This window comes from Pempheris klunzingeri, chromosome 2 (genome assembly GCF_042242105.1).
Source record: "Pempheris klunzingeri isolate RE-2024b chromosome 2, fPemKlu1.hap1, whole genome shotgun sequence".
Classification (NCBI taxonomy): domain Eukaryota; kingdom Metazoa; phylum Chordata; class Actinopteri; order Acropomatiformes; family Pempheridae; genus Pempheris; species Pempheris klunzingeri.
In genome coordinates this window covers 9,083,050-9,096,111 of record NC_092013.1, presented here as the reverse complement: position 1 = coordinate 9,096,111, position 13,062 = coordinate 9,083,050, and the positions used below count along the sequence as shown (strand labels likewise).

Genomic DNA, 13,062 nt, shown 5'->3' with positions numbered 1-13,062 from the left:
CCACATCCAGTTTGTGGGGTTTTATCTTTACATTCATGGCCTCAATATATCTGATATATTTCTGATTTTGCTTTGTGGACCTCAGCCGCCCTTATTTAACAAAACAAAAGCTAGACTAGTGAGTCAGACATGTCCTCAAATGCTAAAAAAAAACTGTTTACTCTCTGGTGATGACTGACTTCATTGTAGGCAGACTATTGATTTATACTGTTGTTGTTATGTCATTGGATGTCATCACATGTTATTTTAAGCTTTTAGACTTTTGTGAGAAAGATGTTCTGTAAATAAATAGAAACAGTTTATTTTGAATTTTAAGGCCCAGTCTGAAAGCTTTTCTCTGCAGGCCTCCACCTTCACACCTCAGTTCATCGTGAGTTCCCATCAAACATCTCATTCATTTCCATCTGCTCGTTCACTCTGTTATGAGAAGCCTGAGCCTCATTCAGATTTTTAGGCCTTAAATCCGCAGTATTTAGGAAAAGTGTTTCACTTGTTGGGAGGACACAATGACTCAAACAATTTCGCGCGGCCTATGTGTTTGTGCGTGCGTGCGTGCGTGCGTGCGTGCGTGGTGCCACTATCTGTAATTATGTGGCTGAAAGCTCCTCCTCCGCCCATTTCTTAATCCCTTATATCCGATAATACCGCGGCAGACATTTACCCACAAGCACCAGCTGCCGTCAAGCAGCGCAGAGTTCCGTGTTGTGGATCTCCGCGTTTGGGACAGTCTGATATTTATTCACCTGAGCTGAAGTTTGAGGGGAGACACAGGTAAGCTGCCTTCAAGTCCTCTTCTTCTTTAGGTGGATCACTGGACACGTGCGCTACACCTGCAGGGCGGAATAAATAAAAATAAAGAGCTGCCACTCAGCCAGGCTTCAAATTATAATCCTGTCTGATGGATGCCAACTTTTAAAAGCTTGCTCTTAATTAATGATTTCTGGTTTGCTCTGTGGTGAGGTGTATGCTGCTGATTAAGTTGATGGGATGTTATTATAAAGTGTTTTTTTTTTGTGGGAGAGGAGCCCTGTGCAGAGAATCCATTCAGGTGGACATGCACAGGCTGGTGTTTGATTCATTGTGTTTTTATTTTCCTGCTGTTGACAGTTTACTTTTTAACTCACTGGAAGCTGAAGCTTGTCTTGCCAGAACTGGTTGTTGCAAAACTTTGAGCCATTTCCACGTTTCTAAAGGTGTGACAGTAGGTGTGATTCGCACAGGTGACTCCTCCTCAGGTGTAGGAGGGATGCCTCACACTGTCTCGGTATCACAGACCAGACTCTGTGGTTCAAGAAGAGGGGATTGTTTGACGTATGATATCAGTATGCGCAATCCAAGGAATGGAAGCAAACCAGTTCATGTGAGTCACTGCCAAAGCAGCGGCTGACCTAAGACCCACTAGACAACAGAGTAACTCCCTGTGGTGGTTGGAGCTTCGTCTGCAGGTTGTCCTCCTCGCTGTCACCTCTTCCTTTTGTCCTCCCTCTGCTCTCTCAGCTGATCCCCATGGCCTCGTCGGACGACGCAGAGGGGTCTCTGACTCCCGTGGATTTTATCCAGCTGCAGCATTACATGGAATGTGAGTTTCAACTTCTCACTTAATGTTTTCTCAACATTTATTAGCATCTCTGGCAGGTCAGTGCTGCGTGTAAAACACAGAGGGACCAGCTGAACTGGTAGTTTTCTGTAGCTCAGGATGGAAATCAATAGATCAGCAGTGTCAAATGATTGATTATTGCATACAACAGCCTTTATATCCACGTATATGTATGTGCATAAATATTTTATACTTGTACGCCACCAGCTCTCTGACATAAATACTGTACGGGGTTTTTGCATATAAAGCTTTTAAATACATAACATAACATAACATAACAAAATGTGACCCATTGTTTTAGGTTAAACAACATGACTGTATTTAATGTGATTAAAATTGGTCCCTTTAACTGAAACAGCAGGATGCACCAGTAATAGAAGTTAAATAATTTACTGTAATATATTTTACTATTTCTGTAATTTTACTAATATTTCAAATGCTGGACTTAAAGTTGATATATTCATATACTACTTCTACTCCAGTAAAAAGACGCCTCTTCCAACCCTGTTTATTTTGAATAGTAGTTATTTGGAGAAGTTGTAAGAAAAAGAGAGTCGATGTGAGTGTAACCGCATTCAAGACCAAGAAGAAAAAGAAAAGTTCACTCTAAATAAATATCTAGAAACTGAGAGATTAGATTTAAATGTGCTCTCTGATTGATTTTATTGTGAATTTTTCTACCTGATGGACCGTTGACTGACTTTAATGAGTTTCCAGTTACTTTCAAACTTCTCTCCTTTGGGAGCTCAGTCTGTTTTCACAAAAAGAGAAAGCAGCAGTCGGTCACTAAGCATTCGACATCAGCATCATGAAATAAATGAAACTCGGCATCAACACACAAAAAACACTCCACGATGTTTCTCTGGAGGATCTTTCAGCATCAAAACAAACACAAACAGCAGCTTGAAAACGTAAGCGCATGCTTTTACGCCGAGCTGATACAGAATTTGATATTACCTGTTGACAGGAAGCAAAAAGTGGTGCAGGGCTAAAAATATTCAGCCGTACACTCAGAGACAGAGAGAAATGAAATGGGTGTGTAGGCTTTTAGTGTCGGGGGGTGGATGTATTTGCACAGTTGGATAATGGATGAATGGATAATTACACCCGGTCCTTTCTGGACCTGAGAAGAGCGGCGCTGTGTGTTACCTCTGACAGCAGGGCCCAGATTTAGTGCAGGACACAATTTTATAATTGTAACATTCTCGTATTCTCCGGCTGAGTAGACAGAAGTTTCCAACATAGTGAGACACACACACACACACACACACACACATGCAGTTCGTCCACGTCCACAGTTAGTGAGGATCTTACATTTGTTTCCTGTTATCTAACCAATGTGTGGGACAAATGGCAAACAGACAAAGAACTTTAAACTGGCCGCTAAGCTTCTCTGTTGTTGATTCCCTCACTTCTCGACCCCTCCGACGTTCTGTTTGCAGACAGCAGTTTGAGGGTGAAAGACGTGATCAAGGAGTTTCACCCTGGGGGGCGGCTGGCCCAGCACAGCTTTGGAGAGGTAGGTTATGTGGACACTGACACATGTGGTAACACTTTATTTCACAGGATGGTAATTCCATATTTTCTTTGGAAGTTTCCTGAAAATAAGATTTTAATTTGTTACTAATCCTAGAGAAAATGTGAATTTTCTCAAACGAAAATCTTCTATTAAATCCAAATTTATATTTAATGTTGGAAATGTTGAATTGGCTGTTTGACAGTAGACACATTTGTCATTGCTGAGCTTTCAGTTATGCTCATTGAATTTATTAATATAAAGTGAACCAATTGATCTTTGCCTCTTTTTTTTAATTACTTGTAATTAGTTCCAAATTATACAGTTTTTAGTTCCAGGAAATAATACAGAAGTTACAGTTAAAGCATAACCATAAATACTAATCTAAAACATTATTGGTTTGAGTCTGAGTCTCCTGATAGTGACTTTAATTTCATCCCACAGTGCGTTGATGCGATGGGCTTCTGTCTCTTTCTAAAGACCTACCTGGAGGTCGATGACTTCCCTGCAGATTTCTGCAAACGCCTTTTTCGCTATTTTCAGCATGTGGAGCAGGATGGCTCCTCAAAGAGCCCTCTGCCAAAAGCAGGTAATTCATTCTGAAAGGCTTTTCCCTAACAGCACCACACCACAGACCCACAGAACTTCCTGAAAACAGTCAAAGAAGGACAGAAGGTTTCGAAGAGTATTTCCTGTTGGACGCTGTGTGCAACGCCCACCTGTTTATTTGTCTGCTTTTATTTTTAACCTGTAGTGCTGTGTCAGTGGACTGCGGCCGTAGGCGTAGCTTTGGAGATTAGAGCACCTGTTCAGTAACCAACCTATGATAAAATATCTGCTTTCATACTGCAGAACTAAGAGATATCACTCTGTTTGAGACCTCTGTCATGTTATCAGTCATGTTTCCAGCTTGGTCCAAAGGTTCTGTATGTTTTTTTTTATTTTCAGGCGGAGTCTTTCTTCGCGACGTGTCCTGTTACTTCTCAGTGCTGGAGGAAGGACAGCCACGGGAGAAGCTCGAATGTTGGTTTCATCCACCTTCATTTCACAAAATGTTCATTGTAGTGAGACTTAATGTGCTTTCACCAAACAATCACTGACTGACTTTGTTTTGTTTCTAGTTACTTTCAGACTTTATGATAAAGATGGAAACGGACTCCTGGACAGCTCTGTAAGTTACTCTAAATTACTGATAAGTTTTTCTCTGTTTGTTTACAGTATCATACAGAATAGGTTACAGTATTTTGCACATTGATTACGGTGAATGTGAAATGTAAAATCCTGTCGTCTGTCCATCAGGAGGTGGATCGTATAATCACCCAGATGATGCGAGCTGCTGATTACCTGGGCTGGGACGTGACTGAACTCAGACCAGTATGAGCTTCTTTTTGGTGTCTTCTAAATGTTTAAGCATGTGTAATTATTAATTCTACCATGAAATAGTTGGCTTTTTCAGGAAAAAACAGACTTGTAGACCTCTGCTGAATAATGAGCAGATATCTTTTGTAACTGGACAGGTGCTCAAAGATATGATGACGGCGATCGATGTGGACGACAGTGAGACCGTCACTTTGGAGGAATGGCTGAAGGGAGGCATGAACAACGTGCCATTACTTGTTCTTCTTGGACTGAAGGTGACAGAGAAACATTTGACTCCACATACAACAAATACATTTCCCTACAGCATCCTGTGTTTTGTTAACGCTGCTAGTAACTCTACAACCTTTTGCGCTTAATTTTCAGCGTGATCAACTCTGGCTCCTTTTTTTAATCTTATTTGACGTCTTTTTATCTTCCCCTCACTCACAGATGACAGAGAGGGACGGCCAGCACATTTGGAGGATGAAGCACTTTAACAAGCCGACCTACTGTAGTGTGTGTCAGAGCATGCTGCTGGGCCTCGGGAAGCAGGGACTCTGCTGCACCTGTAAGAGCTCACAGCCGCCATCAGGAGGCAGCAACGCAGCTCATACACAGTAGAAATGAAGCAGAGGGGTCACACTTTGTCTCAGTCACTTGTACTGTCTATTATTTATCACTGAAGTGAATTAGAATACATATAATAGGGTCCAAAAGTCTGAGACCACACTGAAAATCTCTAATATTTTTACATAAACCTGGAAATAATCTGAAAGTTTGAGGATTCAGAAAGATTTAAAAACACAAGCCATTATGACGTGTACAATGAAGACGAAATATTCCAGATTCAGCACCATTTCTAGCTTTCAAATTTAAGCAAATTTAAGTAAACTTCAGTCCTTTGTACAAAAGGGGAATTAGATCAAACCCACCTGAGTGCCGTCTGAATGCATGCTTCAGTGGACGAGATACAACTCAAAGTCTGACTTTTTTTTCCGAAGGAGCTACATTGGTCACTAGAATAGAGCTATATAATAGTGATATAAGTTTTAGTGGTGAAAGCTGCCTCTGTATTATTTGTTCTTCTTCCTCAGGTTGCAAGTACACCGTCCACAGCCAGTGTGCCAACAAGAACCCTGAAGCCTGTGCTCGTACCTTTGTCAAGTCCAAAAAGGAGATTGGTGTAAGGAGCACAACCACCATCAGCTGATATTGTATATATATTTTTTCAGTCTACCTCTCAACTTCTGACTCCCCTACTCTGTCTGTGTCCTACTGAAGGTGTTAATGTTAATTTTCATCTTTTCATGAGATTTGAAGACAGTGAGGAACATATAGATTATCACTACACTTATCCTTAAAAGAACTTTTGTCACAAATTTGTGGAAAAAGCTAGTAAGTGGACCTTGATTTTGCTTTTATTCAAAAAATGACTTTTTTTATATTTGTAATGTGAATAAGTCCACGTCTGTTCTCTTTTCACTGATCAAAAACCAAAAGTCAGCGACAGTAAACACATTAATAGCAGGGAACATTAAAGTGCATTAGTCAGTGGTAAGTGCAGCCCATCAGTGTTTTTTTTAAGTGCAGATTACAGCCGGCACAGTCTGCTCTGTACATCTGTTAAATGTCCTAATTTTGCACAAGTGAAGACAAGGATCTGTTCACTGCCTTTTTTCCGGTATAGTGTCACAGCCACAACTCTCTGATTCATTCATCTTTAATGGCTCACAACAGTGAACTGGCCAAATTTCCTCAGCTGCTTCAGGAGGTTTGAGCTGCCATTGTGCTTCAGGGAAATTTCATCTGGTGATGCACATCCGCCTGCCACTGGTTATCTATACAGTCATAAATCTGAAGCCATCGGTAACTTCCACAGCTGCTCTACGGAGGGTGTGGCCTGTGCTTTTAAAGTGAGCTATAACAACATTTTTCCTGCGGTCAGTCAGGGCTGGGTTGTTGTTTGGACCACTGTAGGGAACATTGTTCCTGGAGCTGGCTAACATTTATAGTCTTGTCAAGACATTATGAATATGTGAAAACAGTTAGTAATGGACAAGGCAGTAAAAGCTGCTTGTAAAAACAGATAAATGTTGATAAAAAATAAGGTAATTAATATTAGTGAATCCCACCTTTTCCTTAACCTCCCTTTCACTCCTTTATGTCTCAGGTATCGGGTCACGACTGGATCAGAGCCGACTGTAACTCCACCAAGTGTCAGGTTTGCCACAAGAAGATCAAAACTTTAGCAGGGAGGCGTTGTGTGTGGTGCCAGGAGATGGTGAGGACTGTGTTTATGGTCGTGCTTTCAGACATAATGAATGAATAAGAGAGGATCTCTTTTGTTTACTTAGTCTCGTTTCTTTTTAAGCGTCATGATGAGTGTCTTTTATCTGGGTTATCCTCCTGTGATTGTGGGCCGCTGAGAGATCATATACTGCCTCCATGGGCCATACATGCTGTCTCAAAGGTAAAAATCAGCAGCTTCGCCAAAAAAAAAGATATTTGAGATTGTTGTGAGTTAATTTGTTAATTGTCCTCTGCTTCCTGCAGGAGGAGGACACCAGCTTGTTAAACGTCACCCCTGATGGCCACGTCCTGCAGGTCTGCTGTTATCAAATCTTCCCACACACTTTTATTCCGTTTTCCAACTGTACACCCATGTGCTTTCTTTCTGACGTCTCCTTCAAGTTGTCTCAAACCATTATCTGCATGTCATGGCTTTTGTCATGTTATTTTCTTTTTGTGTATGATTTTGTGTTTTAAAGGACTTTACCAGTGTGTTTGTAATCCGTTCAGTTCAGTGTGTTGGATGACGTCATGGACAAATACATCTGTCATGTTTAAAGTTTAAAGTACCAGCCACAGAACAGCAGCTGTCGGCTTAAAATAATGTTGGTTTCAATCTAATCCAATTTTAACAAGTTTACATAGCTGAGAAAAAGTACCAAAGCAGCATAATCCAATCAGAATATGGATAAATACACTGCTTCTGTTTGGTTCAGTTTGCTCAAGCGAACGTTTGAGCTTTCACTGCCTACTTTTTCAGCTGTATATTTGTAAAATCATAAAAATCATGATGTTTAGATTTTTAAGAAAGCAACATTTTTCAGTGTGAGACAGGACTCACACTTGGGTCTTTGTGGTCATGTATAAGCCAAAGCTATGTATATGTATAAAATCTGTACAGTCGTCTGACTCGCTGGATGTCTCCTTATGTCTAATATGCCTTGTATTCTCTTTAGATTGTTCCAATTCCAGACACCCACCCTCTGCTGGTGTTTGTAAACCCAAAAAGTGGAGGAAAGCAGGGTGAACGGTAAGCAGCTTGATATGTTTGTGTAACTTTCTTTTATCCCTGGTGTCCATGAGTGTGGCCCCTCTCACTGTTGTGTCTCTGTTTTCCACAGAGTGCTCAGGAAGTTTCAGTATCTGCTGAACCCGCGTCAAGTGTACAACCTGTCCAACGGAGGTCCTGCACCAGGGTATGGTACACTGTCACCACAATGAGATGGTGACAGTTGGACTGCACGCTTCTTTTTGATTTTCTTCGCATTAATGTTGTCTTTGTGTCTTCAGACTACACTTCTTCCGCAATCTGCGCGAATACAGGATCTTGGTGTGTGGGGGAGACGGCACCGTCGGGTGGCTCTTGGATGCTATAGGTACTGTAGGTCCTTTTGGGTTTCAGAGATCTAATTAGGATGAGGAAGATGCCATTACTGTTTGCAGGTTTAGGATTAGGATTTAAGAAAGAGTATATTTTGTATTTAATGTGCCCTGCCTTTTGAATTTGTATTTGACTTAACATTTTAACCAAATCCATGATCTTTCCCTAAACCTAACCCAGTACTTTTGGTGCCTAAACCTAACCAAACTGCAACTGAAAAGCAATAATGATAAAAGAAAACTCAAGTTAACAAATAAATTAACACGATTTACTGTTGGTCTCATGCCAGATTTGGACTCTGTTCACTTTGGTAAAAGTCCTGGACCTAAATGATTGCATTGATCAGATCAGGAATTTATTGTTCGCTATAATGCGAGACCGGACTGGGTGTAGATAAATGACTGAATGACTGTCCAGCTCTTTGCACCCGGATGTAAATAGACACTCCGTTAGGATAATCATCTCTAAGGCCAAATAACCTTGTGCGTGTGATTTCAGACAGAGAAGATCTCCAGGTGTGTCCTTCAGTAGCCGTCCTGCCGCTGGGCACTGGGAATGACCTTGCTCGCTGTCTACGCTGGGGAGGAGGTAAAACCAGCAGCACATTGACCACTGAGATACTGAAGCACTGGCACTGGAGCTCTCAGTTACACACTTTTCCTGCTTCTGTTGTTACACCATGAAAGGCTACGAGGGCTCAGACCTGAGAGAGATCCTGAAGGAGATCGAAGCCAGCGAGCTGGTTCCCATGGACCGCTGGAGCATCCAGGTGATACCAGACGACCCCCACGAGGCAGGAGACCCCGTGCCCTACGAGATCATCAACAACTACTTCTCTATTGGAGTGGTGAGCCACTACCTCAGCAGGGAGGAATAATAATAACATCACATGTGATTATTGATTGATTTCATGACCAAAAAAAGACTAAAAGGTTCAGACACACCTTCACTTTCTTGTGTGTAGGAAAAAATGTCTAAAAGCAAGAGAAGAGAAAGCTCCTGCACACTTTGTTACTGTCTAGTTACTTTTTGGTCCCTTGACATTCATCACATTAACACATTAACAAAAAAAGCAATATTCATGCTAATTTCTACACAGAAACTTGAATAAACATTTTTGCTGTAAATATGACTTGATATGATTACTTCTTGTGTCTGTGCGTGCAGGATGCATCTATTGCTCACCGTTTCCACTCAATGAGAGAAAAACACCCCCAAAGGTTCAACAGCAGGTGAGGATTACACTAACTGCATGAACAAAAACAGTTTTTTAAATGAAAAGTTTAGCAGAGCTTAGTATCAATAATGTTCATGTTGTTCTCTGTTTTTTAAGAATGAAGAACAAACTTTGGTATTTTGAGTTTGCCACTTCTGAGACCATCTCTGCCTCTTGCAAGAAGCTGAAGGAATGTCTCACGATTGAGGTTCGAGGCAGCTGTTTGCAATTCACAGAATCGCTCACGTTTTAGGTTTTGCTTTTGTCCACTTGTGCGCACACAGAACAACGTGTTGTTTTGCCTCCGCCAGTGCTGTGGGAGATCTCTGGATCTGAGCAGCATTTCTCTGGCGGGCATAGCCGTCCTCAACATACCCAGCATGCATGGAGGCTCCAACCTCTGGGGCGAGTCCAAGAAGCCTGATGGTGCGCCAGAGGTGGAGCACAGTGAGGTTATCACGGACCCCGAACTCCTTAAGACAATCACACAAGGTGACGCTTGGCCAGACGGACGCTTTTTCATTTCTCTGCTCTCCTTAATCACCTAAATCATTGTGTCCAAATCTTGTTAGCAAGCATTCCGTGCCTCCTTGCATGCAGATTGTTTGCATTGCTCATTTAATATTTCACAAACTCATTGAGCTTGAACTGTGTGTTGTCACTCTGCAGATATGAGTGACAAGCGCTTGGAGGTTGTGGGGCTGGAAGGTGTCATAGAGATGGGACAGATCTACACCGGTCTGAAGAGCGCCGGGCACCGACTGGCCCAGACTTCCCAAATTACCATCAGGTTGTGTAATTTTACCTGACTGTTTAAGACTGCTGCGCACAACAACACCGCATACAACTGGCACAAAAATAACTGCTGAGTAGAATCAAAATTGTCTTTTTAGTTTGAAATTGAACATTATAATGTAAATATTGCATTATTATCAGGTGTTCCTGGTGTTTTATCCCCCACTATGCTGGTCTGGTGTTTAACATATTATTTTAGCAGAGTATAATTAGATCTCAAGGTCTCTCCTCTGTGTGTGCAGGACAAACAAAGCCCTGCCAATGCAAATCGATGGGGAGCCCTGGATGCAGCCTCCATGTACCGTAAGTGTTATTAAGCAGTTTAATTCAGTGTGAAGAGTCAAGACTGATGCATTACATATTAGATTCATTAAAACCAGGGGTGAGAATTCATCCCACAATTCATAGGGCCCTACTGTTCAATCGGAAATTACAAAAACACACACACACAAAATCAAAACAGCTGCCAGAATCTCTGATATTTACTTTACCCTCAATGATGAATTTGGGGTAGACAAAATAATAGACACATTTCAATATGATGCGTTACAACCATCATAAAGGCAGGATTTATTGCAGGATTGTTGAATTAGACATTTGTTAGCATTAGCATTTGTATTATCTTGGTGTACCAGCGGGGTGTCTTTGCGCCCTCTTATGCTCACTGATCATGCATGTGATGCAACTTCAACCCAGTTAGGATTCAGTGCTCAGGGCTGAGGGTGGATACTGGAAGTGGGCCAGAGAGAGCTGAAATTATACAGGAAGTGATGTGTCTTCAGAGTAGAATGACACACTTTGAAGTACAAGACAATTTGGAAGGATTTTTCTTCTTTTCTATCGTATTTTATATTAATGAAATTGTTGTTATACAAAACTGTGTTTTTTTTTATTCACTATAGATTCGCATAACTCACAAGAACCAAGCCAACATGCTGATGGCTGCACCAGCGAAACCATCCGGCTTCTTTCACCTCAAGTAGATGAACGACCCCGCTGCATCCTCCTGTCTGCTGACGGTCGCAACATATTACTGTGAAAATGATGCAGGATGAGTATTTACAAGAGAATGTCCAGCTCTGAGTGTGTAATTTTATTATTAAGTATTAATGTGTATGTCTTTTGCACTTAATGGTAAATGGTCTGTATTTGTATAGCGCCTTTCTAGTTATTTCAACTACTCAAAGCGCTTTACATGACATCCTCATTCACCCATTCACACATCATTCATACAGGAGGAATGTAATTTGGAGGATCACACTCATTCACACACTGAAGCCATGCTTCAGGAGCAAGTTGGGGTTCAGTGTCTTGCCCAAGGACACTTCAACATGTTGACCCATAGGAGCTGGGGATCGAACCTCTGACCTTCAGATTGAGGGACGACCCACTCTACCACTGAGCCACACCCGCCCCATAATAATAATAATCCCTGGTATAATTTTAAATTACTTCACAGTACAGACAGTTTGCACTTAGGCAGAGACCACACTGACAGACAGAGTCAAAAGTGCAAATCTTACTACTCAGTCTGATCGCTGCTAATTTTGTGCCAACTTTAATGTAATGCGTCCATTCTTTTATTTTTGTGAATAAAAGAGGAGAGCATGTTCGTGTATCTGCAGTCTGTTGATGAGAAATATATTTGCGCATTTTTATGTTGTGATAGCTTTTTATTGTGGTGAATCAAAGTATGTCTTGTTGCGTTTTGTCTGTACTTCCTCATGCAGCTGGTGACGAACTGGCTTTGTTCAGCCTTCAGAAACTCACAGCAGCAAATCCTGTTCAGCAACACTGTCCTACCTGTCTGTCCTCACGCCTTTAAGTGTCAGTGTTCCTCCAACTGAAAGAACAATGTATTGTGTATTTATTTTAGTGTTTTTAATGGTTTCTTAAAAAGCTGTTGAAGAAATAATGTGAGAAACACTTCATTGAATGTTACTGAATGTTGTTTTATAAAGATTTAGTATAAAAAAACAGCATGGCATTTGTGTACTGGACAAGAGTAATGCTAGTTACTGAGTAATGTTTCCTCAGTGATATTGTCCTCTGACTTATGTGACAATTTATGTCTTTGCATCATCTTTGTAAAAGGATTCTCCCATTGAGTAGGATTCTTAAAAACAGTCACAAAATACACAAACACTTTTGGAAAGCAAATGAAATACTAGCCTACCGATTATGAAATCAGACAAAAAATGCAACGGTTAAGGTTTCTTTGTTTCATTGATGTGCATTATGTGTCTTCAACTTTCAGGAATCAGTCTTGTGTCGGATTTTCAGTGTACTTATATACATGTAACATGCTTGTATGTTAATTTATTTTCTTCTCTTAATGTCAAACTGTGCAGTTGTCCTTTTCATGTGTGTCTTGACAATAATGTGTACTCATAAGGCTCTTACAGCTTCACATGAATGACAGTTATTGAACTGTGCTCGGACTGATCACATGGTAAACAGGCAGAAAAAAGATAATGACAATCTGCCACACTACATGTTTTTGTTTGACTGAATTATTGGATTTAAGACTTTACAAGACGTTACATTGGAATGAGACAGACTTGTAAGTCTGTACCTTCTGTCTGATTATTATGATGACACAAAAACCCACAAAAAACAAGTGGCAGCATAAAGTTTAGGTGGTCATAAAATTACAAGTTGTATCTCTCAAGTTGTAATCTTGCCTGTAAAAACATTCATTCCCTTGCTTATCTGCCATAAAGAATGTGTGTAAAGAAAGTGTATTTGTTTGTATTGTGTATTATTGTGTGTGCAGTATTACTCTGCATTCAACACACTTATTGAAATTATGAATCTAAGTTACTTAAATCTCTCATACTTAGATGTGACTTGTTATGAGCATGAAAAAGTTTTCCAGGATTAACAAAGTAAGACTGAATTAATTCTGT

At 40.8% G+C, this 13,062-nt stretch overlaps 1 protein-coding gene across 2 annotated transcripts; it reads left to right on the top strand.

Annotated features, from left to right (window-relative positions):
- The first annotated feature begins 1,506 nt into the window (after positions 1-1,506).
- dgkab (diacylglycerol kinase, alpha b) lies at positions 1,507-11,137 on the top strand. Of its 2 annotated transcripts, none has more exons than XM_070842269.1 (23): positions 1,507-1,579; positions 3,040-3,116; positions 3,558-3,702; positions 4,062-4,136; positions 4,235-4,284; positions 4,413-4,487; positions 4,631-4,747; positions 4,923-5,040; positions 5,567-5,655; positions 6,643-6,753; positions 6,844-6,942; positions 7,026-7,076; positions 7,718-7,791; positions 7,883-7,957; positions 8,052-8,137; positions 8,641-8,730; positions 8,829-8,989; positions 9,310-9,374; positions 9,476-9,566; positions 9,670-9,850; positions 10,028-10,148; positions 10,396-10,456; positions 11,056-11,137. In XM_070842269.1, exons 1-23 carry the CDS (start codon positions 1,507-1,509, stop codon positions 11,134-11,136), a joined length of 2,166 nt encoding a protein of 721 aa, XP_070698370.1. In that variant the 3' UTR covers position 11,137. The 2 variants fall into 2 exon arrangements, with proteins under 2 accessions (XP_070698370.1, XP_070698377.1); XM_070842276.1 differs by having other exon boundaries at positions 6,844-6,960; positions 7,029-7,076.
- The last annotated feature ends 1,925 nt before the right edge of the window (positions 11,138-13,062 follow it).

Excerpts from the sequence above, each read along its gene's own strand:
- dgkab (XM_070842276.1), top strand. The coding sequence starts at position 1,507 with ATGGCCTCGTCGGACGACGCAGAGGGGTCTCTGACTCCCGTGGATTTT. Across the intron at positions 7,792-7,882 it reads GGAGGAAAGCAGGGTGAACG|AGTGCTCAGGAAGTTTCAGT; the intron begins GTAAGCAGCTTG and ends TGTTTTCCACAG. Across the intron at positions 8,731-8,828 it reads CTGTCTACGCTGGGGAGGAG|GCTACGAGGGCTCAGACCTG; the intron begins GTAAAACCAGCA and ends ACACCATGAAAG.